Source organism: Oncorhynchus nerka, linkage group LG4 (assembly GCF_034236695.1).
Source record: "Oncorhynchus nerka isolate Pitt River linkage group LG4, Oner_Uvic_2.0, whole genome shotgun sequence".
NCBI classification, from domain to species: Eukaryota; Metazoa; Chordata; class Actinopteri; order Salmoniformes; family Salmonidae; genus Oncorhynchus; species Oncorhynchus nerka.
Genome location: NC_088399.1, coordinates 91,463,916 through 91,491,748, shown reverse-complemented (window position 1 = coordinate 91,491,748; position 27,833 = coordinate 91,463,916). Strand labels below are relative to the sequence as shown.

At 40.5% G+C, this 27,833-nt stretch overlaps 1 protein-coding gene across 4 annotated transcripts in view; it reads right to left on the bottom strand.

The window, feature by feature from the left end:
- Positions 1 to 27,833, bottom strand: part of LOC115125921 (zinc finger protein 40-like) — a 178,220-nt gene that overhangs the window by 55,306 nt on the left and 95,081 nt on the right. For all 4 annotated transcript variants that reach the window (XM_065018029.1, XM_065018030.1, XM_065018027.1 and 1 more), the window contains one exon: positions 1,365 to 1,421. In XM_065018029.1, the coding sequence (XP_064874101.1) occupies positions 1,365 to 1,421 (57 nt within the window). The remainder of the gene's footprint in view (positions 1 to 1,364; positions 1,422 to 27,833) is intronic.

Below are 27,833 nucleotides of genomic sequence, written 5' to 3'. Positions count from 1 at the left end.
GTTTTTGCTTTGTCAATATGGGGTATGGTGTGTAGATTGATGAGGAAAAATCAATTTTAGAATAAGGGTGTAATGTAACAAAATGTGGAAAAGGGAAGGGGTCTGAACACTTTCCGAATGCACTGTATGTCTGGTACATTGATGTGCTGCGTGTCATTATAGGCTACTGTATATCACATATAGTTAGGCTACTGTATATCACATATAGTTAGGCTACTGTATATCACATATAGTTAGGCTACTGTATATCACATATAGTTAGGCTACTGTATATCACATATAGTTAGGCTACTGTATATCACATATAGTTAGGCTACTGTATATCACATATAGTTAGGCTACTGTATATCACATATAGTTAGGCTACTGTATATCACATATAGTTAGGCTACTGTATATCACATATAGTTAGGCTACTGTATATCACATATAGTTAGGCTACTATATATCACATATAGTTAGGCTACTGTATATCACATATAGTTAGGCTACTGTATATCACATATAGTTAGGCTACTTTATATCACATGTAGTTAGGCTGGACTTAGGTTCCCTCCAGGTATAGTTAACATGGACAAAAGATCTCCTGACTAAAACCAAGCCTTCTACTAACACTGACGGCATCTGAAACGCCACCCTATTCCCCATGTAGTGCACTCCTTTTGACCAGGACCAATAGGATAGCGACTGCTTGAGGAAACGCAGACGGAAAACAACACAAAGAACAAATACTTTGTCCAATTAAGAGGTAAGATAGACACTTCCGGGGTTTTCCCCACAGAACACCGGCAATTGCAGTAGTACGTAAAAATGGCAAGGTACGTTCTTCATAAAAGACTGAGTTACTGTGAGTACAAGAGGTAAATAAATCCCTCTCACATACACTTAGTCTGTTCAAAGTGAAAGCATTCCATGAATAACCTTTGAACACTACTCATTGATAAGCATTTAACTCCACAATTTCTTGATATCGAAATTGGTAGTTACAGTCTTTTCCCATCGCTGCAACTCCCGTACGGACTCAGGAGAGGCGAAGGTCAAGAGCCGTGCGTCCTCTGAAACACGACCCTGCCAAGCCGCGCTGCTTCTTGACACACTGCTCACTTAACCCTGGAAGCCAGCCGTACCAACGTGTCGGAGGAAACGCCGTACACCTGGCGACCGTGTCAGCGTGCAATGCGCCCAGCCCGCCACAGGAGTCATTAGAGCGTGACGGGACAAGGACATCCCCGCCGGCCAAAGCACCCCCTGACCCGGAAGACCCTCATGGGTCGAACCCAGGTCTGTAGTGACGCCTCAAGCACTGCGATGCAGTGACTAAGACCGCTGTGCCACTTGGGAGACCCATTGATAAGAAATATTACCTTTCTGTGCACTGGCTTTGGGATCTTTCAGTTCTTTCTGTGCTTCTTCGATTTTATCTGCAACACACAAAAAAAAGGAGAACCGTTAGTTTCCAGCACAGAGAAACAAATCATAGGAACACAAGGCAAATTACCCAGAGAGGCAATGTAGAAAGTAGCTATCGATACTGACGATGCTTCTCACACTGGCGTTGTTTGTATTCTCCTAAAGAACCAGACATTCTTCCATGGGAAAATGGAGGACAACGGAAAAACCCATCATTATGAGGCACAGCACTTAGGATACATCCCAAATGGCACCCTATTCCCTACATAGTGCATCACTTTTCACCTATAGGCCCTGGTCAAAAATAGTGCACTACAGGGGGAATAGGGTGGTATTTGCTACACATACAGTGTTGAGAGAAAATGCTTCATCAATTCCACAGCAGATGAATGATAAATGGTCGAGGGCAAACAAATGAATGCGGTGTGCTAATTTAACTCTAATTATTGTTAAGATGGGCTTCGAAGGCGATCCACAGGTAACTGCCCCCCCCAAAATGAAACACCCTACATAAAGTGTCTTAATGGGGCGTTGGGCCAGCACGGGTCAACAGAACAGCTTCAATGAGCCTTGGCATAGATTCTACAAGTGTCTGTCTGGAACTCTGTGGGAGGGATATGACACCATTCTTCCACTTTGTTGATGGAAAAACACTGTCTCAGGAGCAGCTCCAGAATCTCCCACGTGTTCAGTTGGTCTAGCTATTAGTAGACTATAGTCTAATAGACCTAAGACTACATTGTGCAGCTATTAGTAGACTATAGTCTAATAGACCTAAGACTACATTGTATAGCTATTAGTAGACTATAGTCTAATAGACCTAAGACTACATTGTACAGCTATTAGTAGGGTACAGTCTAATAGACCTACGACTACATTGTGCAGCTATTAGTAGACTATAGTCTAATAGACCTACGACTACATTGTGCAGCTATTAGTAGACTATAGTCTAATAGACCTACGACTACATTGTGCAGCTATTAGTAGACTATAGTCTAATAGACCTACGACTACATTGTGCAGCTATTAGTAGACTATAGTCTAATAGATCTACGACTACATTGTGCAGCTATTAGTAGGGTATAGTCTAATAGACCTACGACTACATTGTGCAGCTATTAGTAGGGTACAACCTAATAGACCTACGACTACATTGTGCAGCTATTAGTAGACTATAGTCTAATAGATCTACGACTACATTGTGCAGCTATTAGTAGGGTATAGTCTAATAGACCTACGACTACATTGTGCAGCTATTAGTAGACTATAGTCTAATAGACCTACGACTACATTGCGCAGCTATTAGTAGGGTACAGTCTAATAGACCTAAGACTACATTGTGCAGCTATTAGTAGACTATAGTCTAATAGACCTACGACTACATTGTGCAGCTATTAGTAGGTTACAGTCTAATAGACCTACGACTACATTGTCCAGCTATTAGTAGGTTACAGCCTAATAGACCTACGACTACATTGTACAGCTATTAATAGACTATAGTCTAATAGACCTACGACTACATTGCGCAGCTATTAGTAGGGTACAGTCTAATAGACCTAAGACTACATTGTGCAGCTATTAGTAGACTATAGTCTAATAGACCTACGACTACATTGTGCAGCTATTAGTAGGGTACAGCCTAATAGACCTACGACTACATTGTACAGCTATTAATAGACTATAGTCTAATAGACCTACGACTACATTGTGCAGCTATTAGTAGGGTACAGTCTAATAGACCTAAGACTACATTGTACAGCTATTAGTAGACTATAGTCTAATAGATCTACGACTACATTGTGCAGCTATTAGTAGACTATAGTCTAATAGACCTACGACTACATTGTGCAGCTATTAGTAGACTATAGTCTAATAGACCTACGACTACATTGTGCAGCTATTAGTAGACTATAGTCTAATAGACCTACGACTACATTGTGCAGCTATTAGTAGACTATAGTCTAATAGACCTACGACTACATTGTACAGCTATTAGTAGACTATAGCCTAATAGACCTACGACTACATTGTACAGCTATTAATAGACTATAGTCTAATAGACCTACGACTACATTGTACAGCTATTAATAGACTATAGTCTAATAGATCTACGACTACATTGTGCTGCTATTAGTAGGGTATAGTCTAATAGACCTACGACTACATTGTGCAGCTATTAGTAGACTATAGTCTAATAGACCTAAGACTACATTGTGCAGCTATTAGTAGACTATAGTCTAATAGACCTAAGACTACATTGTGCAGCTATTAGTAGACTATAGTCTAAGACCTACGACTACATTGCGCAGCTATTAGTAGACTATAGTCTAATAGACCTACGACTACATTGTGCAGCTATTAGTAGACTATAGTCTAAGACCTACGACTACATTGTGCAGCTATTAGTAGACTATAGTCTAATAGACCTACGACTACATTGCGCAGCTATTAGTAGGGTATAGTCTAATAGACCTACGACTACATTGTACAGCTATTAGTAGGGTACAGTCTAATAGACCTACGACTACATTGCGCAGCTATTAGTAGGGTATAGTCTAATAGACCTAAGACTACATTGTGCAGCTATTAGTAGGTTACAGCCTAATAGACCTACGACTACATTGTACAGCTATTAATAGACTATAGTCTAATAGACCTACGACTACATTGTGCAGCTATTAGTAGACTATAGTCTAATAGACCTAAGACTACATTGTGCAGGTATTAGTAGACTATAGTCTAATAGACCTACGACTACATTGTGCAGGTATTAGTAGACTATAGTCTAATAGACCTACGACTACATTGTGCAGCTATTAGTAGACTATAGTCTAATAGATCTACGACTACATTGTGCAGCTATTAGTAGACTATAGTCTAATAGACCTACGACTACATTGTGCAGCTATTAGTAGGGTACAGCCTAATAGACCTACGACTACATTGTGCAGCTATTAGTAGACTATAGTCTAATAGATCTACGACTACATTGTGCAGCTATTAGTAGACTATAGTCTAATAGACCTACGACTACATTGTGCAGCTATTAGTAGGGTACAGCCTAATAGACCTACGACTACATTGTGCAGCTATTAGTAGACTATAGTCTAATAGACCTACGACTACATTGTGCAGCTATTAGTAGACTATAGTCTAATAGACCTACGACTACATTGTGCAGCTATTAGTAGACTATAGTCTAATAGACCTACGACTACATTGTACAGCTATTAGTAGACTATAGTCTAAGACCTACGACTACATTGTGCAGCTATTAGTAGACTATAGTCTAAGACCTACGACTACATTGTACAGCTATTAATAGACTATAGTCTAAGACCTACGACTACATTGTGCAGCTATTAGTAGACTATAGTCTAATAGACCTACGACTACATTGTGCAGCTATTAGTAGACTATAGTCTAATAGACCTACGACTACATTGTACAGCTATTAATAGACTATAGTCTAATAGACCTACGACTACATTGTACAGCTATTAGTAGGGTATAGTCTAATAGACCTAAGACTACATTGTACAGCTATTAATAGACTATAGTCTAATAGACCTAAGACTACATTGCGCAGCTATTAGTAGGGTACAGTCTAATAGACCTAAGACTACATTGTGCAGCTATTAGTAGACTATAGTCTAATAGACCTACGACTACATTGCGCAGCTATTAGTAGGGTACAGCCTAATAGACCTACGACTACATTGTGCAGCTATTAGTAGACTATAGTCTAATAGACCTACGACTACATTGCGCAGCTATTAGTAGGGTACAGTCTAATAGACCTAAGACTACATTGTGCAGCTATTAGTAGACTATAGTCTAATAGACCTACGACTACATTGTGCAGCTATTAGTAGACTATAGTCTAATAGATCTACGACTACATTGTACAGCTATTAGTAGACTATAGTCTAATAGACCTACGACTACATTGTGCAGCTATTAGTAGACTATAGTCTAATAGACCTACGACTACATTGTGCAGCTATTAGTAGACTATAGTCTAATAGACCTACGACTACATTGTGCAGCTATTAGTAGACTATAGTCTAATAGACCTACGACTACATTGTGCAGCTATTAGTAGACTATAGTCTAATAGACCTACGACTACATTGTGCAGCTATTAGTAGACTATAGTCTAATAGACCTACGACTACATTGTGCAGCTATTAGTAGACTATAGTCTAATAGACCTACGACTACATTGCGCAGCTATTAGTAGGGTACAGCCTAATAGACCTAAGACTACATTGTATAGCTATTAGTAGACTATAGTCTAATAGACCTAAGACTACATTGTACAGCTATTAGTAGACTATAGTCTAATAGACCTAAGACTACATTGTACAGCTATTAACAGACTATAGTCTAATAGACCTAAGACTACATTGCGCAGCTATTAGTAGACTATAGTCTAATAGACCTACGACTACATTGCGCAGCTATTAGTAGGGTACAGCCTAATAGACCTAAGACTACATTGTATAGCTATTAGTAGACTATAGTCTAATAGACCTAAGACTACATTGTGCAGCTATTAGTAGACTATAGTCTAATAGACCTACGACTACATTGTACAGCTATTAGTAGACTATAGTCTAATAGACCTAAGACTACATTGTACAGCTATTAGTAGGGTACAGCCTAATAGACCTACGACTACATTGTACAGCTATTAGTAGACTATAGTCTAATAGACCTACGACTACATTGTACAGCTATTAATAGACTATAGTCTAATAGACCTAAGACTACATTGTACAGCTATTAATAGACTATAGTCTAATAGACCTACGACTACATTGTGCAGCTATTAGTAGGGTATAGTCTAATAGACCTACGACTACATTGTGCAGCTATTAGTAGGGTACAGTCTAATAGACCTACGACTACATTGTGCAGCTATTAGTAGGTTACAGTCTAATAGACCTACGACTACATTGTGCAGCTATTAGTAGACTATAGTCTAATAGACCTACGACTACATTGTGCAGCTATTAGTAGACTATAGTCTAATAGACCTAAGACTACATTGTGCAGCTATTAGTAGGGTATAGTCTAATAGACCTACGACTACATTGTGCAGCTATTAGTAGACTATAGTCTAATAGACCTACGACTACATTGTGCAGCTATTAGTAGACTATAGTCTAATAGACCTACGACTACATTGTGCAGCTATTAGTAGACTATAGTCTAATAGACCTACGACTACATTGTGCAGCTATTAGTAGGTTACAGCCTAATAGACCTACGACTACATTGTGCAGCTATTAGTAGACTATAGTCTAATAGACCTACGACTACATTGTGCAGCTATTAGTAGACTATAGTCTAATAGACCTACGACTACATTGTACAGCTATTAGTAGACTATAGTCTAATAGACCTACGACTACATTGTACAGCTATTAATAGACTATAGTCTAATAGACCTAAGACTACATTGTACAGCTATTAATAGACTATAGTCTAATAGACCTACGACTACATTGTGCAGCTATTAGTAGGGTATAGTCTAATAGACCTACGACTACATTGTGCAGCTATTAGTAGGGTACAGTCTAATAGACCTACGACTACATTGTACAGCTATTAATAGACTATAGTCTAATAGACCTAAGACTACATTGTACAGCTATTAATAGACTATAGTCTAATAGACCTACGACTACATTGTGCAGCTATTAGTAGACTATAGTCTAATAGACCTAAGACTACATTGTACAGCTATTAATAGACTATAGTCTAATAGACCTACGACTACATTGTGCAGCTATTAGTAGACTATAGTCTAATAGACCTACGACTACATTGTGCAGCTATTAGTAGGTTACAGTCTAATAGACCTACGACTACATTGTGCAGCTATTAGTAGACTATAGTCTAATAGACCTACGACTACATTGTGCAGCTATTAGTAGACTATAGTCTAATAGACCTACGACTACATTGTACAGCTATTAATAGACTATAGTCTAATAGACCTACGACTACATTGTGCAGCTATTAGTAGACTATAGTCTAATAGACCTACGACTACATTGTGCAGCTATTAGTAGGTTACAGTCTAATAGACCTACGACTACATTGTGCAGCTATTAGTAGACTATAGTCTAATAGACCTACGACTACATTGTGCAGCTATTAGTAGACTATAGTCTAATAGACCTACGACTACATTGTGCAGCTATTAGTAGACTATAGTCTAATAGACCTAAGACTACATTGTGCAGCTATTAGTAGGGTATAGTCTAATAGACCTACGACTACATTGTGCAGCTATTAGTAGACTATAGTCTAATAGACCTACGACTACATTGTGCAGCTATTAGTAGACTATAGTCTAATAGACCTACGACTACATTGTGCAGCTATTAGTAGACTATAGTCTAATAGACCTACGACTACATTGTGCAGCTATTAGTAGGGTACAGTCTAATAGACCTACGACTACATTGTGCAGCTATTAGTAGACTATAGTCTAATAGACCTAAGACTACATTGTACAGCTATTAATAGACTATAGTCTAATAGACCTACGACTACATTGTGCAGCTATTAGTAGGTTACAGTCTAATAGACCTACGACTACATTGTGCAGCTATTAGTAGACTATAGTCTAATAGACCTACGACTACATTGTGCAGCTATTAGTAGGGTATAGTCTAAGACCTGCGACTACATTGTGCAGCTATTAGTAGACTATAGTCTAATAGACCTACGACTACATTGTGCAGCTATTAGTAGGGTATAGTCTAAGACCTACGACTACATTGTGCAGCTATTAGTAGGGTATGACCTACGACTACATTGTGCAGCTATTAGTAGGGTACAGCCTAATAGACCTACGACTACATTGTGCAGCTATTAGTAGGGTACAGTCTAATAGACCTAAGACTACATTGTGCAGCTATTAGTAGACTATAGTCTAATAGACCTACGACTACATTGTACAGCTATTAGTAGGGTACAGTCTAATAGACCTACGACTACATTGTACAGCTATTAATAGACTATAGTCTAATAGACCTAAGACTACATTGTGCAGCTATTAGTAGACTATAGTCTAATAGACCTACGACTACATTGTACAGCTATTAGTAGGGTACAGTCTAATAGACCTACGACTACATTGTACAGCTATTAGTAGACTATAGTCTAATAGACCTACGACTACATTGTGCAGCTATTAGTAGGGTATAGTCTAATAGACCTACGACTACATTGTGCAGCTATTAGTAGACTATAGTCTAATAGACCTACAACTACATTGTGCAGCTATTAGTAGACTATAGTCTAAAAGACCTACGACTACATTGTGCAGCTATTAGTAGACTATAGTCTAATAGACCTACGACTACATTGTGCAGCTATTAGTAGGGTATAGTCTAATAGACCTACGACTACATTGTGCAGCTATTAGTAGATTATAATCTAATAGACCTACGACTACATTGCGCAGCTATTAGTAGGGTACAGCCTAATAGACCTAAGACTACATTGTGCAGCTATTAGTAGACTATAGTCTAATAGACCTACGACTACATTGTGCAGCTATTAGTAGGTTACAGCCTAATAGACCTAAGACTACATTGTGCAGCTATTAGTAGACTATAGTCTAATAGACCTACGACTACATTGTGCAGCTATTAGTAGGTTACAGCCTAATAGACCTAAGACTACATTGTGCAGCTATTAGTAGGGTACAGCCTAATAGACCTAAGACTACATTGTGCAGCTATTAGTAGGGTACAGCCTAATAGACCTAAGACTACATTGTGCAGCTATTAGTAGGTTACAGCCTAATAGACCTAAGACTACATTGTGCAGCTATTAGTAGGGTACAGCCTAATAGACCTAAGACTACATTGTGCAGCTATTAGTAGGTTACAGCCTAATAGACCTAAGACTACATTGTGCAGCTATTAGTAGGGTACAGCCTAATAGACCTAAGACTACATTGTGCAGCTATTAGTAGGGTACAGCCTAATAGACCTAAGACTACATTGTGCAGCTATTAGTAGGTTACAGCTAATAGACCTAAGACTACATTGTGCAGCTATTAGTAGGGTACAGCCTAATAGACCTAAGACTACATTGTGCAGCTATTAGTAGGTTACAGCCTAATAGACCTACGACTACATTGTGCAGCTATTAGTAGGGTACAGCCTAATAGACCTACGACTACATTGTGCAGCTATTAGTAGACTATAGTCTAATAGACCTACGACTACATTGCGCAGCTATTAGTAGGGTACAGTCTAATAGACCTACGACTACATTGTGCAGCTATTAGTAGACTATAGTCTAATAGACCTACGACTACATTGTGCAGCTATTAGTAGACTATAGTCTAATAGATCTACGACTACATTGTACAGCTATTAGTAGACTATAGTCTAATAGACCTACGACTACATTGTGCAGCTATTAGTAGACTATAGTCTAATAGACCTACGACTACATTGTGCAGCTATTAGTAGACTATAGTCTAATAGACCTACGACTACATTGTGCAGCTATTAGTAGACTATAGTCTAATAGATCTACGACTACATTGTGCAGCTATTAGTAGGGTATAGTCTAATAGACCTACGACTACATTGTGCAGCTATTAGTAGACTATAGTCTAATAGACCTACAACTACATTGTGCAGCTATTAGTAGACTATAGTCTAAAAGACCTACGACTACATTGTGCAGCTATTAGTAGACTATAGTCTAATAGACCTACGACTACATTGTGCAGCTATTAGTAGGGTATAGTCTAATAGACCTACGACTACATTGTGCAGCTATTAGTAGATTATAATCTAATAGACCTACGACTACATTGTGCAGCTATTAGTAGACTATAGCCTAATAGACCTAAGACTACATTGTGCAGCTATTAGTAGACTATAGTCTAATAGACCTACGACTACATTGCGCAGCTATTAGTAGGGTACAGTCTAATAGACCTACGACTACATTGTGCAGCTATTAGTAGACTATAGTCTAATAGACCTACGACTACATTGTGCAGCTATTAGTAGACTATAGTCTAATAGATCTACGACTACATTGTACAGCTATTAGTAGACTATAGTCTAATAGACCTACGACTACATTGTGCAGCTATTAGTAGACTATAGTCTAATAGACCTACGACTACATTGTGCAGCTATTAGTAGACTATAGTCTAATAGACCTACGACTACATTGTGCAGCTATTAGTAGACTATAGTCTAATAGACCTACGACTACATTGTGCAGCTATTAGTAGGGTTAGTAGACCTACGACTAGCTATTAGTAGACTATAGTCTAATAGACCTACTACATTGTGCAGCTATTAGTAGGTTACAGCCTAATAGACCTCGCTACATTGTGCAGCTATTAGTAGACTATAGTCTAATAGACCTACGACTACATTGTGCAGCTATTAGTAGACTATAGTCTAATAGACCTACGACTACATTGCGCAGCTATTAGTAGGGTACAGCCTAATAGACCTAAGACTACATTGTATAGCTATTAGTAGACTATAGTCTAATAGACCTAAGACTACATTGTACAGCTATTAGTAGACTATAGTCTAATAGACCTAAGACTACATTGTACAGCTATTAACAGACTATAGTCTAATAGACCTAAGACTACATTGCGCAGCTATTAGTAGGGTACAGCCTAATAGACCTAAGACTACATTGTGCAGCTATTAGTAGGTTACAGCCTAATAGACCTAAGACTACATTGTGCAGCTATTAGTAGGGTACAGCCTAATAGACCTAAGACTACATTGTGCAGCTATTAGTAGGTTACAGCCTAATAGACCTAAGACTACATTGTGCAGCTATTAGTAGGGTACAGCCTAATAGACCTAAGACTACATTGTGCAGCTATTAGTAGGGTACAGCCTAATAGACCTAAGACTACATTGTGCAGCTATTAGTAGGTTACAGCCTAATAGACCTAAGACTACATTGTGCAGCTATTAGTAGGGTACAGCCTAATAGACCTAAGACTACATTGTGCAGCTATTAGTAGGTTACAGCCTAATAGACCTACGACTACATTGTGCAGCTATTAGTAGGGTACAGCCTAATAGACCTACGACTACATTGTGCAGCTATTAGTAGACTATAGTCTAATAGACCTACGACTACATTGCGCAGCTATTAGTAGGGTACAGTCTAATAGACCTACGACTACATTGTGCAGCTATTAGTAGACTATAGTCTAATAGACCTACGACTACATTGTGCAGCTATTAGTAGACTATAGTCTAATAGATCTATTACATTGTACAGCTATTAGTAGACTATAGTCTAATAGACCTACGACTACATTGTGCAGCTATTAGTAGACTATAGTCTAATAGACCTACGACTACATTGTGCAGCTATTAGTAGACTATAGTCTAATAGACCTACGACTACATTGTGCAGCTATTAGTAGACTATAGTCTAATAGATCTACGACTACATTGTGCAGCTATTAGTAGGGTATAGTCTAATAGACCTACGACTACATTGTGCAGCTATTAGTAGACTATAGTCTAATAGACCTACAACTACATTGTGCAGCTATTAGTAGACTATAGTCTAAAAGACCTACGACTACATTGTGCAGCTATTAGTAGACTATAGTCTAATAGACCTACGACTACATTGTGCAGCTATTAGTAGGGTATAGTCTAATAGACCTACGACTACATTGTGCAGCTATTAGTAGATTATAATCTAATAGACCTACGACTACATTGCGCAGCTATTAGTAGGGTACAGCCTAATAGACCTAAGACTACATTGTGCAGCTATTAGTAGACTATAGTCTAATAGACCTACGACTACATTGCGCAGCTATTAGTAGGGTACAGTCTAATAGACCTACGACTACATTGTGCAGCTATTAGTAGACTATAGTCTAATAGACCTACGACTACATTGTGCAGCTATTAGTAGACTATAGTCTAATAGATCTACGACTACATTGTACAGCTATTAGTAGACTATAGTCTAATAGACCTACGACTACATTGTGCAGCTATTAGTAGACTATAGTCTAATAGACCTACGACTACATTGTGCAGCTATTAGTAGACTATAGTCTAATAGACCTACGACTACATTGTGCAGCTATTAGTAGACTATAGTCTAATAGATCTACGACTACATTGTGCAGCTATTAGTAGGGTATAGTCTAATAGACCTACGACTACATTGTGCAGCTATTAGTAGACTATAGTCTAATAGACCTACGACTACATTGTGCAGCTATTAGTAGGTTACAGCCTAATAGACCTACGACTACATTGTGCAGCTATTAGTAGACTATAGTCTAATAGACCTACGACTACATTGTGCAGCTATTAGTAGACTATAGTCTAATAGACCTACGACTACATTGCGCAGCTATTAGTAGGGTACAGCCTAATAGACCTAAGACTACATTGTATAGCTATTAGTAGACTATAGTCTAATAGACCTAAGACTACATTGTACAGCTATTAGTAGACTATAGTCTAATAGACCTAAGACTACATTGTACAGCTATTAACAGACTATAGTCTAATAGACCTAAGACTACATTGCGCAGCTATTAGTAGACTATAGTCTAATAGACCTACGACTACATTGCGCAGCTATTAGTAGACTATAGTCTAATAGACCTACGACTACATTGCGCAGCTATTAGTAGGGTACAGCCTAATAGACCTAAGACTACATTGTATAGCTATTAGTAGACTATAGTCTAATAGACCTAAGACTACATTGTGCAGCTATTAGTAGACTATAGTCTAATAGACCTAAGACTACATTGTACAGCTATTAGTAGGGTACAGTCTAATAGACCTACGACTACATTGTACAGCTATTAGTAGACTATAGTCTAATAGACCTAAGACTACATTGTACAGCTATTAGTAGACTATAGTCTAATAGACCTAAGACTACATTGTACAGCTATTAGTAGGGTACAGCCTAATAGACCTACGACTACATTGTACAGCTATTAGTAGACTATAGTCTAATAGACCTACGACTACATTGTACAGCTATTAATAGACTATAGTCTAATAGACCTAAGACTACATTGTACAGCTATTAATAGACTATAGTCTAATAGACCTACGACTACATTGTACAGCTATTAATAGACTATAGTCTAATAGACCTAAGACTACATTGTACAGCTATTAATAGACTATAGTCTAATAGACCTGTACATTGCGCAGCTATTAGTAGACTATAGTCTAATAGACCTACGACTACATTGTGCAGCTATTAGTAGGGTACAGTCTAATAGACCTAAGACTACATTGTGCAGCTATTAGTAGACTATAGTCTAATAGACCTACGACTACATTGTGCAGCTATTAGTAGACTATAGTCTAATAGACCTACGACTACATTGTGCAGCTATTAGTAGGGTATAGTCTAATAGACCTACGACTACATTGTGCAGCTATTAGTAGACTATAGTCTAATAGACCTACGACTACATTGTGCAGCTATTAGTAGGGTATAGTCTAATAGACCTACGACTACATTGTGCAGCTATTAGTAGACTATAGTCTAATAGACCTACGACTACATTGTGCAGCTATTAGTAGACTATAGTCTAATAGACCTACGACTACATTGTGCAGCTATTAGTAGGGTATAGTCTAATAGACCTACGACTACATTGTGCAGCTATTAGTAGACTATAGTCTAATAGACCTACGACTACATTGTGCAGCTATTAGTAGACTATAGTCTAATAGACCTACGACTACATTGTGCAGCTATTAGTAGGTTACAGTCTAATAGACCTACGACTACATTGTGCAGCTATTAGTAGACTATAGTCTAATAGACCTACGACTACATTGTGCAGCTATTAGTAGACTATAGTCTAATAGACCTAAGACTACATTGTGCAGCTATTAGTAGGGTACAGTCTAATAGACCTACGACTACATTGTGCAGCTATTAGTAGACTATAGTCTAATAGACCTACGACTACATTGTGCAGCTATTAGTAGGGTATAGTCTAATAGACCTACGACTACATTGTGCAGCTATTAGTAGACTATAGTCTAATAGACCTACGACTACATTGTGCAGCTATTAGTAGACTATAGTCTAATAGACCTACGACTACATTGTGCAGCTATTAGTAGACTATAGTCTAATAGACCTACGACTACATTGTGCAGCTATTAGTAGACTATAGTCTAATAGACCTACGACTACATTGTGCAGCTATTAGTAGACTATAGTCTAATAGACCTACGACTACATTGTGCAGCTATTAGTAGGTTACAGCCTAATAGACCTACGACTACATTGTGCAGCTATTAGTAGACTATAGTCTAATAGACCTACGACTACATTGCGCAGCTATTAGTAGGGTACAGCCTAATAGACCTAAGACTACATTGCGCAGCTATTAGTAGGGTACAGCCTAATAGACCTAAGACTACATTGTACAGCTATTAGTAGACTATAGTCTAATAGACCTACGACTACATTGTGCAGCTATTAGTAGACTATAGTCTAATAGACTATTTGTGCAGCTATTAGTAGGTTATAGTCTAATAGACCTACGACTACATTGTGCAGCTATTAGTAGACTATAGTCTAATAGACCTACGACTACATTGTGCAGCTATTAGTAGACTATAGTCTAATAGACCTACGACTACATTGTGCAGCTATTAGTAGACTATAGTCTAATAGATCTACGACTACATTATTAGTAGGGTATAGTCTAAGACCTAGTAGTGCAGCTATTAGTAGGGTACAGCCTAATAGACCTACGACTACATTGTGCAGCTATTAGTAGACTATAGTCTAATAGACCTACGACTACATTGTGCAGCTATTAGTAGGGTATAGTCTAATAGACCTACGACTACATTGTGCAGCTATTAGTAGGGTACAGCCTAATAGACCTACGACTACATTGTGCAGCTATTAGTAGGGTACAGTCTAATAGACCTAAGACTACATTGTGCAGCTATTAGTAGACTATAGTCTAATAGACCTACGACTACATTGTACAGCTATTAGTAGACTATAGTCTAATAGACCTACGACTACATTGTGCAGCTATTAGTAGACTATAGTCTAATAGACCTACGACTACATTGTACAGCTATTAGTAGACTATAGTCTAATAGACCTACGACTACATTGTGCAGCTATTAGTAGACTATAGTCTAAGACCTACGACTACATTGTGCAGCTATTAGTAGACTATAGTCTAATAGACCTATTACATTGTGCAGCTATTAGTAGACTATAGTCTAATAGACCTACGACTACATTGTGCAGCTATTAGTAGACTATAGTCTAATAGACCTAAGACTACATTGTGCAGCTATTAGTAGACTATAGTCTAATAGACCTAAGACTACATTGTGCAGCTATTAGTAGACTATAGTCTAATAGACCTAGTCTAATAGACTACATTGTGCAGCTATTAGTAGACTATAGTCTAATAGACCTACGACTACATTGTGCAGCTATTAGTAGACTATAGTCTAATAGACCTACGACTACATTGTGCAGCTATTAGTAGACTATAGTCTAATAGACCTACGACTACATTGTGCAGCTATTAGTAGACTATAGTCTAATAGACCTAAGACTACATTGTGCAGCTATTAGTAGACTATAGTCTAATAGACCTAAGACTACATTGTGCAGCTATTAGTAGACTACAGCCTAATAGACCTAAGACTACATTGTGCAGCTATTAGTAGACTATAGTCTAATAGACCTAAGACTACATTGTGCAGCTATTAGTAGACTATAGTCTAATAGACCTACGACTACATTGTGCAGCTATTAGTAGACTATAGTCTAATAGACCTACGACTACATTGTGCAGCTATTAGTAGGGTACAGCCTAATAGACCTAAGACTACATTGTGCAGCTATTAGTAGACTATAGTCTAATAGACCTACGACTACATTGTGCAGCTATTAGTAGAGTATAGTCTAATAGACCTAAGACTACATTGTGCAGCTATTAGTAGGGTATAGCCTAATAGACCTACGACTACATTGTACAGCTATTAGTAGACTATAGTCTAATAGACCTACGACTACATTGCGCAGCTATTAGTAGGGTACAGCCTAATAGACCTAAGACTACATTGTATAGCTATTAGTAGACTATAGTCTAATAGACCTAAGACTACATTGTGCAGCTATTAGTAGACTATAGTCTAATAGACCTAAGACTACATTGTACAGCTATTAGTAGGGTACAGTCTAATAGACCTACGACTACATTGTACAGCTATTAGTAGACTATAGTCTAATAGACCTAAGACTACATTGTACAGCTATTAGTAGGGTACAGCCTAATAGACCTACGACTACATTGTACAGCTATTAGTAGACTATAGTCTAATAGACCTACGACTACATTGTACAGCTATTAATAGACTATAGTCTAATAGACCTAAGACTACATTGTACAGCTATTAATAGACTATAGTCTAATAGACCTACGACTACATTGCGCAGCTATTAATAGACTATAGTCTAATAGACCTACGACTACATTGTACAGCTATTAGTAGACTATAGTCTAATAGACCTACGACTACATTGTACAGCTATTAATAGACTATAGTCTAATAGACCTAAGACTACATTGTGCAGCTATTAGTAGACTATAGTCTAATAGACCTACGACTACATTGTGCAGCTATTAGTAGGGTATAGTCTAATAGACCTACGACTACATTGTGCAGCTATTAGTAGGGTATAGTCTAATAGACCTACGACTACATTGTGCAGCTATTAGTAGACTATAGTCTAATAGACCTACGACTACATTGTGCAGCTATTAGTAGACTATAGTCTAATAGACCTACGACTACATTGTGCAGCTATTAGTAGACTATAGTCTAATAGACCTACGACTACATTGTGCAGCTATTAGTAGACTATAGTCTAATAGACCTAAGACTACATTGTGCAGCTATTAGTAGACTATAGTCTAATAGACCTACGACTACATTGCGCAGCTATTAGTAGACTATAGTCTAATAGACCTAAGACTACATTGTGCAGCTATTAGTAGACTATAGTCTAATAGACCTAAGACTACATTGTGCAGCTATTAGTAGACTATAGTCTAATAGACCTACGACTACATTGTGCAGCTATTAGTAGACTATAGTCTAATAGACCTACGACTACATTGTGCAGCTATTAGTAGGGTATAGTCTAAGACCTACGACTACATTGTGCAGCTATTAGTAGGGTACAGCCTAATAGACCTACGACTACATTGTGCAGCTATTAGTAGACTATAGTCTAATAGACCTACGACTACATTGTGCAGCTATTAGTAGGGTATAGTCTAATAGACCTACGACTACATTGTGCAGCTATTAGTAGGGTATAGCCTAATAGACCTACGACTACATTGTGCAGCTATTAGTAGACTATAGTCTAATAGACCTACGACTACATTGTACAGCTATTAGTAGGGTAGTCTAATAGACCTACGACTACATTGTACAGCTATTAATAGACTATAGTCTAATAGACCTACGACTACATTGTGCAGCTATTAGTAGACTATAGTCTAATAGACCTACGACTACATTGTGCAGCTATTAGTAGACTATAGTCTAATAGACCTACGACTACATTGTGCAGCTATTAGTAGACTATAGTCTAATAGACCTACGACTACATTGTGCAGCTATTAGTAGGGTACAGCCTAATAGACCTACGACTACATTGTGCAGCTATTAGTAGGGTACAGCCTAATAGACCTAAGACTACATTGTGCAGCTATTAGTAGGGTATAGCCTAATAGACCTACGACTACATTGTACAGCTATTAGTAGACTATAGTCTAATAGACCTACGACTACATTGTGCAGCTATTAGTAGGGTAGTCTAATAGACCTAAGACTACATTGTATAGCTATTAGTAGACTATAGTCTAATAGACCTAAGACTACATTGTGCAGCTATTAGTAGACTATAGTCTAATAGACCTAAGACTACATTGTACAGCTATTAGTAGGGTACAGTCTAATAGACCTACGACTACATTGTACAGCTATTAGTAGACTATAGTCTAATAGACCTAAGACTACATTGTACAGCTATTAGTAGGGTACAGCCTAATAGACCTACGATACATTGTACAGCTATTAGTAGACTATAGTCTAATAGACCTACGACTACATTGTACAGCTATTAGTAGACTATAGTCTAATAGACCTAAGACTACATTGTACAGCTATTAATAGACTATAGTCTAATAGACCTACGACTACATTGTGCAGCTATTAATAGACTATAGTCTAATAGACCTACGACTACATTGTGCAGCTATTAGTAGACTATAGTCTAATAGACCTACGACTACATTGTACAGCTATTAGTAGACTATAGTCTAATAGACCTAAGACTACATTGTACAGCTATTAGTAGACTATAGTCTAATAGACCTACGACTACATTGTGCAGCTATTAGTAGGGTATAGTCTAATAGACCTACGACTACATTGTGCAGCTATTAGTAGACTATAGTCTAATAGACCTACGACTACATTGTGCAGCTATTAGTAGACTATAGTCTAATAGACCTACGACTACATTGTGCAGCTATTAGTAGACTATAGTCTAATAGACCTACGACTACATTGTGCAGCTATTAGTAGACTATAGTCTAATAGACCTACGACTACATTGTGCAGCTATTAGTAGACTATAGTCTAATAGACCTAAGACTACATTGTGCAGCTATTAGTAGACTATAGTCTAATAGACCTACGACTACATTGCGCAGCTATTAGTAGACTATAGTCTAATAGACCTAAGACTACATTGTGCAGCTATTAGTAGACTATAGTCTAATAGACCTAAGACTACATTGTGCAGCTATTAGTAGACTATAGTCTAATAGACCTACGACTACATTGTGCAGCTATTAGTAGACTATAGTCTAATAGACCTACGACTACATTGTGCAGCTATTAGTAGGGTATAGTCTAAGACCTACGACTACATTGTGCAGCTATTAGTAGGGTACAGCCTAATAGACCTACGACTACATTGTGCAGCTATTAGTAGACTATAGTCTAATAGACCTACGACTACATTGTGCAGCTATTAGTAGGGTATAGTCTAATAGACCTACGACTACATTGTGCAGCTATTAGTAGGGTACAGCCTAATAGACCTACGACTACATTGTGCAGCTATTAGTAGACTATAGTCTAATAGACCTACGACTACATTGTACAGCTATTAGTAGGGTACAGTCTAATAGACCTACGACTACATTGTACAGCTATTAATAGACTATAGTCTAATAGACCTAAGACTACATTGTGCAGCTATTAGTAGACTATAGTCTAATAGACCTACGACTACATTGTGCAGCTATTAGTAGGTTACAGTCTAATAGACCTACGACTACATTGTGCAGCTATTAGTAGGGTATAGTCTAATAGACCTAAGACTACATTGTGCAGCTATTAGTAGACTATAGTCTAATAGACCTACGACTACATTGTGCAGCTATTAGTAGACTATAGTCTAATAGACCTACGACTACATTGTGCAGCTATTAGTAGACTATAGTCTAATAGACCTACGACTACATTGTGCAGCTATTAGTAGACTATAGTCTAATAGACCTACGACTACATTGTGCAGCTATTAGTAGACTATAGTCTAATAGACCTAAGACTACATTGCGCAGCTATTAGTAGGGTATAGTCTAATAGACCTAAGACTACATTGTACAGCTATTAGTAGGTTACAGCCTAATAGACCTACGACTACATTGTACAGCTATTAGTAGGGTACAGTCTAATAGACCTACGACTACATTGTGCAGCTATTAGTAGACTATAGTCTAATAGACCTAAGACTACATTGTACAGCTATTAATAGACTATAGTCTAATAGACCTACGACTACATTGTGCAGCTATTAGTAGGTTACAGTCTAATAGACCTACGACTACATTGTGCAGCTATTAGTAGACTATAGTCTAATAGACCTACGACTACATTGTGCAGCTATTAGTAGACTATAGTCTAATAGACCTACGACTACATTGTGCAGCTATTAGTAGACTATAGTCTAATAGACCTACGACTACATTGTGCAGCTATTAGTAGACTATAGTCTAATAGACCTACGACTACATTGTGCAGCTATTAGTAGGGTATAGTCTAATAGACCTACGACTACATTGTGCAGCTATTAGTAGACTATAGTCTAATAGATCTACGACTACATTGTGCAGCTATTAGTAGACTATAGTCTAATAGATCTACGACTACATTGTGCAGCTATTAGTAGACTATAGTCTAATAGATCTACGACTACATTGTGCAGCTATTAGTAGACTATAGTCTAATAGATCTACGACTACATTGTGCAGCTATTAGTAGGGTATAGTCTAATAGACCTACGACTACATTGTGCAGCTATTAGTAGACTATAGTCTAATAGATCTACGACTACATTGTGCAGCTATTAGTAGACTATAGTCTAATAGACCTACGACTACATTGTGCAGCTATTAGTAGACTATAGTCTAATAGACCTACGACTACATTGTGCAGCTATTAGTAGACTATAGTCTAATAGACCTACGACTACATTGTGCAGCTATTAGTAGACTATAGTCTAATAGATCTACGACTACATTGTGCAGCTATTAGTAGACTATAGTCTAATAGATCTACTACATTGTGCAGCTATTAGTAGACTATAGTCTAATAGACCTACGACTACATTGTGCAGCTATTAGTAGACTATAGTCTAATAGACCTACGACTACATTGTGCAGCTATTAGTAGACTATAGTCTAATAGACCTACGACTACATTGTGCAGCTATTAGTAGACTATAGTCTAATAGATCTACGACTACATTGTGCAGCTATTAGTAGGGTATAGTCTAAGACCTACGACTACATTGTGCAGCTATTAGTAGACTATAGTCTAATAGACCTACGACTACATTGTGCAGCTATTAGTAGACTATAGTCTAATAGATCTACGACTACATTGTGCAGCTATTAGTAGGGTACAGCCTAATAGACCTACGACTACATTGTGCAGCTATTAGTAGGGTACAGCCTAATAGACCTACGACTACATTGTGCAGCTATTAGTAGGGTACAGTCTAATAGACCTAAGACTACATTGTGCAGCTATTAGTAGACTATAGTCTAATAGACCTACGACTACATTGTACAGCTATTAGTAGGGTACAGTCTAATAGACCTACGACTACATTGTACAGCTATTAATAGACTATAGTCTAATAGACCTACGACTACATTGTGCAGCTATTAGTAGACTATAGTCTAATAGATCTACGACTACATTGTACAGCTATTAGTAGACTATAGTCTAATAGACCTAAGACTACATTGTGCAGATATTAGTAGACTATAGTCTAATAGACCTACGACTACATTGTGCAGCTATTAGTAGACTATAGTCTAATAGACCTACGACTACATTGTGCAGCTATTAGTAGGGTACAGTCTAATAGACCTAAGACTACATTGTGCAGCTATTAGTAGACTATAGTCTAATAGACCTAAGACTACATTGTGCAGCTATTAGTAGGGTACAGTCTAATAGACCTAAGACTACATTGTGCAGCTATTAGTAGACTATAGTCTAATAGACCTACGACTACATTGTGCAGCTATTAGTAGACTATAGTCTAATAGACCTACGACTACATTGTGCAGCTATTAGTAGACTATAGTCTAATAGACCTACGACTACATTGTGCAGCTATTAGTAGACTATAGTCTAATAGACCTAAGACTACATTGTGCAGCTATTAGTAGACTATAGTCTAATAGACCTAAGACTACATTGTGCAGCTATTAGTAGACTATAGTCTAATAGACCTAAGACTACATTGTGCAGCTATTAGTAGACTATAGTCTAATAGACCTAAGACTACATTGTGCAGCTATTAGTAGACTATAGTCTAATAGACCTAAGACTACATTGTGCAGCTATTAGTAGGGTACAGCCTAATAGACCTAAGACTACATTGTGCAGCTATTAGTAGGGTACAGTCTAATAGACCTAAGACTACATTGTGCAGCTATTAGTAGGGTACAGCCTAATAGACCTACGACTACATTGTGCAGCTATTAGTAGACTATAGTCTAATAGACCTACGACTACATTGTGCAGCTATTAGTAGGGTACAGCCTAATAGACCTAAGACTACATTGTGCAGCTATTAGTAGGGTACAGCCTAATAGACCTACGACTACATTGTGCAGCTATTAGTAGGGTACAGCCTAATAGACCTAAGACTACATTGTGCAGCTATTAGTAGGGTATAGTCTAATAGACCTACGACTACATTGTGCAGCTATTAGTAGACTATAGTCTAATAGACCTAAGACTACATTGTGCAGCTATTAGTAGGTTACAGCCTAATGGCCATTTGATTATTTGTTCAGGAGTCTTATGGCTTGGGGGTAGAAGCTGTTAAGGAACCTTTTGGACCTAGACTTGGTTCTCCGGTACCACTTGCCGTGAGGTAGCAGAGAGAACAGTCTATGACTTGGGTGACTGGAGTCTGACAATTTTTTGGGGCCCTTCCTCTGACACCCCCTAGAATAGAGGTCCTGGATGTCAGGAAGCTCGGCCCCAGTGATGTAATAGGCTGAACCCACTACCCTCTGTAGCGCCTTACGGTCAGATGCTGAGGAGTCGCCATACCAGGCGGTGATGCAACCGGTGATTTCAGAAGCGTAGTGGGCGGACAAAAAACAAACACAGGCTGCATTGCCCCATCCCCTAATCTGATGGTGGGGGGGTGGGTAGTCTCCCTTATGGCTCTGATCAGGTGTTAGCGCACACACACCACACACACACACACACACAGCTCAGACTGACCCAGCTCAGATCGTTCAGCAGCAGCAGGTTTAAATGTAAATAAATGTGTTTGAGTACAATCACACTAAATCCTTTCAAACCTAAACATTCCGTTCCTGTATCATATTGGAGCCTATGTATCAAAACGTCTTGAAAGGGAAAGATGCACATATTTAACGCATACAAACAGGTCCCAGAACAGCGACACACACACACACAAAACAGGTCCCAGAACAGCGACACACACACACAAACAGGTACCAGAACAGCGACACACACACACAAACAGGTACCAGAACAGCGACACACACACAAACAGGTCCCAGAACAGCGACACACACACACACACAAACAGGTCCCAGAACAGCGACACACACACACAAACAGGTACCAGAACAGCGACACACACACACAAACAGGTCCCAGAACAGCGACACACACACACAAACAAACAGGTACCAGAACAGCAGTGTATTTCCTGTCCCTTCCCTTAGTAACACATGAACAACACCACCCATTCCTCTTCCTTCACATTTAAAAAACAAACAGCCAAACCAGTCCTGAAGGACCTGGGATGGTAACTACAGGCCATAGAGGGGTGAAAGAAAATGTTGTATGGTTGAAAAAGTGGTGTTACTGTGAAGAAGCCGGGGAGGTCAGTACATTGTCATCCTCTGAGTATTACTCCAGCCACACCCTTGTGTGTCTGTGTGTGTCTCTCTCGGTGTGTGTCTCTCCCTCTCTGTGTGTGTGTGTGTGTCTCTCTGTGCGCGTCTCTCTGTGTGTGTCTCTCTCTGTGTGCGTCTCTCCCTCTCTCTCTGTGTGTGTCTCTCTGTGTGCGTCTCTCTTTGCGTGTCTCTCTGTGTGTCTCTCCCTCTCTCTGTGCGTGTCTCTCTGTGTGTGTCTCTCTGTGCGTGTCTCTCCCTCTCTCTCTGTGTGTCTCTCTGTGCGTGTCTCTCCCTCTCTCTTTGTGCGTGTCTCTGTGCGTGTCTCTCCCTCTCTCTTTGTGCGTGTCTCTCTGTGTGTGTCTCTCTGTGCGTGTCTCTCTGTGCGTGTCTCTCTGTGCGTGTCTCTCTGTGCGTGTCTCTCTGTGTCTCTCTCTCTCTCTCTGTGTCTCTCTGTGTGTCTCTCCCTCTCTCTCTGTGCGTGTCTCTCTGTGCGTGTCTCTCTGTGTCTCTCCCTCTCTCTCTGTGTCTCTCTCTGTGTGTGTCTCTCCCTCTCTCTCTGTGCGTGTCTCTCTGTGTGTCTCTCTCTGTGTGTGTCTCTCCCTCTCTCTCTGTGCGTGTCTCTCTGTGCGTGTCTCTCTGTGCGTGTCTCTCTGTGCGTGTCTCTCTGTGTGTGCCCACACATTCCATAAGAACCCACCAACAGGACCCCATCTCCTCCTAATGATAAACAAGCATTAAGTCAAAGCTGGTCCGCCCAGTACAGAGCACCACAGCCTCTGGATCACGGAGAGGCAGGCCCTGTAGCATCCCAAATGGTACCCTATTCCCTACATAGTACAATAGTCTTCACCAGAGCACATGACCAGTCCTATAGGCCCCTGGTCAAAAGTAGTGCACTATATAGGGAATAGGGTGCTTAGCCGCTGTTGTTTTTACTGTGTGTTGTTATTAAAAGGCACCGGGTTTTCAGAAGAGCCTTTTACCATGTGATGTGTGACATGTCAGGGTGACTAAGGGCTTCACGAGGGAGGGGTGACTAAGGGAGGGAGGGGTGACTAAGGGCTTCAAGAGGGAGGGGTGACTAAGGGCTTCAAAAGGGAGGGGTGACTAAGGGCTTCACGAGGGAGGGGTGACTAAGGGAGGGAGGGGTGACTAAGGGCTTCACGAGGGAGGGGTGACTAAGGGCTTCACGAGGGAGGGGTGACTAAGGGTTTCACGAGGGAGGGGTGACTAAGGGAGGGAGGGGTGACTAAGGGCTTCACGAGGAGGGGGTGACTAAGGGCTTCACGAGGGAGGGGTGACTAAGGGAGGGAGGGGTGACTAAGGGCTTCACGAGGGAGGGGTGACTAAGGGCTTCACGAGGGAGGGGTGACTAAGGGCTTCACGAGGAGGGTGACTAAGGGAGGGAGGGGTGACTAAGGGCTTCACGAGGGAGGGGTGACTAAGGGCTTCACGAGGGAGGGGTGACTAAGGGCTTCACGAGGGAGGGGTGACTAAGGGCTTCACGAGGAGGGGTGACTAAGGGCTTCACGAGGAGGGGTGACTAAGGGAGGGAGGGGTGACTAAGGGCTTCACGAGGGAGGGGTGACTAAGGGCTTCACGAGGAGGGGTGACTAAGGGAGGGAGGGGTGACTAAGGGCTTCACGAGGGAGGGGTGACTAAGGGCTTCACGAGGGAGGGGTGACTAAGGGCTTCACGAGGGAGGGTGACTAAGGGAGGAGGGGTGACTAAGGGCTTCACGAGGGAGGGGTGACTAAGGGCTTCACGAGGGAGGGGTGACTAAGGGCTTCACGAGGGAGGGATGACTAAGGGCTTCACGAGGGAGGGGTGACTAAGGGCTTCACGAGGGAGGGGTGACTAAGGGAGGGAGGGGTGACTAAGGGCTTCACGAGGGAGGGGTGACTAAGGGCTTCACGAGGGAGGGGTGACTAAGGGCTTCACGAGGGAGGGTGACTAAGGGAGGGAGGGGTGACTAAGGGCTTCACGAGGGAGGGGTGACTAAGGGCTTCACGAGGGAGGGGTGAGTAAGGGAGGGAGGGGTGACTAAGGGCTTCACGAGGAGGGGTGACTAAGGGCTTCATGAGGGAGGGTGACTAAGGGAGGGAGGGGTGACTAAGGGCTTCACGAGGAGGGGTGACTAAGGGCTTCACGAGGGAGGGTGACTAAGGGAGGGAGGGGTGACTAAGGGCTTCACGAGGGAGGGGTGACTAAGGGCTTCACGAGGAGGGGTGACTAAGGGAGGGAGGGGTGACTAAGGGCTTCACGAGGGAGGGGTGACTAAGGGAGGGAGGGGTGACTAAGGGCTTCACGAGGGAGGGGTGACTAAGGGCTTCACGAGGGAGGGTGACTAAGGGAGGGAGGGGTGACTAAGGGCTTCACGAGGGAGAGGTGACTAAGGGAGGGAGGGGTGACTAAGGGCTTCACGAGGGAGGGGTGACTAAGGGCTTCACGAGGGAGGGGTGACTAAGGGAGGGAGGGGTGACTAAGGGCTTCACGAGGGAGGGGTGACTAAGGGAGGGAGGGGTGACTAAGGGCTTCACGAGGGAGGGTTGACTAAGGGCTTCACGAGGGAGGGGTGACTAAGGGCTTCACGAGGGAGGGGTGACTAAGGGCTTCACGAGGGAGGGGTGACTAAGGGCTTCACGAGGGAGGGGTGACTAAGGGCTTCACGAGGATGGCGTAGCAGTCGGACGTGTGTTTTGTCTTGTCCCGTCCTGTATAGTGTAAATATAGTTTTTTTCCTCTTTTTTTTTCCGTATATATTTCGTACATATTTTAATCTCACTTCCCAACCACAGGCTGAATATACTCTCCTGCAACCCGCATCACCCAATGTGGTACGGATCTGCTTTTTCTATGCTTTAGAATCGGAACCCTCATCAGAAGCTAGCCGCTAACTAGCTACTAGCTAGCCACTGCTAGCGGTCTTCAACGCTAACTAGGACACCAGCGCGACATCTACCCAAAGCATATCAGACTGCTTTTTCTCTACCACATCTCCGGATTCCTACCGCAAGCTCTGAAGCTTTATACCGGATCATCGTAAATAGCTAGCTGCAATCCGAGTGGCTACTCCTGGCTAACGTCTCTGTCCCAGAGCAAGCACCAGTTAGCCTGGAGCTAGCCTCGAGCTAAGCCCATCTCCCGACTACCCGAAGAGGTCCAAAAATACCTAATTTGCCAATTGGCCTGGACCCTCTACTGACCCTCTACTGCCGACACGGAGCCCCGCCGATCCATCACGACTGGTCCGCCGACATAATCGTCCGAGGGGTTTCAACAGGCTTTTCCGCTGCGACATCGCCAAAGATCCATCTGCTGGCCAAGGCCCGCGAGCTTTCTGAATCGCTGTATCTCCAGCTCACCGCATGAAGAGGAATAAATAAACAGACTCACCCCATCGCGACGTCCCCCAAAGGTTAACTCTCTAGCCCTCGCTATCTCCCTGCTTGCTAATTCGGCCTGCTAACGGCTAGCTTGTCAAGCTCCGGTCCGCTAACTGCTACCTTGTCTAGCTCGGGCCTACGAACTGTTAGCTTGTTAGCACAGGCCTGCTAACCGTCTGTACCACCGCGTCCCAATCACTCTCTGACCCCATTTACTTTCTATCTCTTTTTGATTTTTAATTTGTTTATACCTTCCGGAAACCTGCCTCACCCAATGTGATACGGAATCGCTATTACTTTTACTCTTATTTTTATTTTTATGACACACTCAAGAACCTCCAGACGCTAACCAGCTAACTAGCTACAAGCTAGTTAGTCATTGTTAGTTTAAAAAAAAAAAAAAAAAAAAAAAAAAAACCTGGATAACACTCGCCAGCCCCCCTGCCCATCCACCG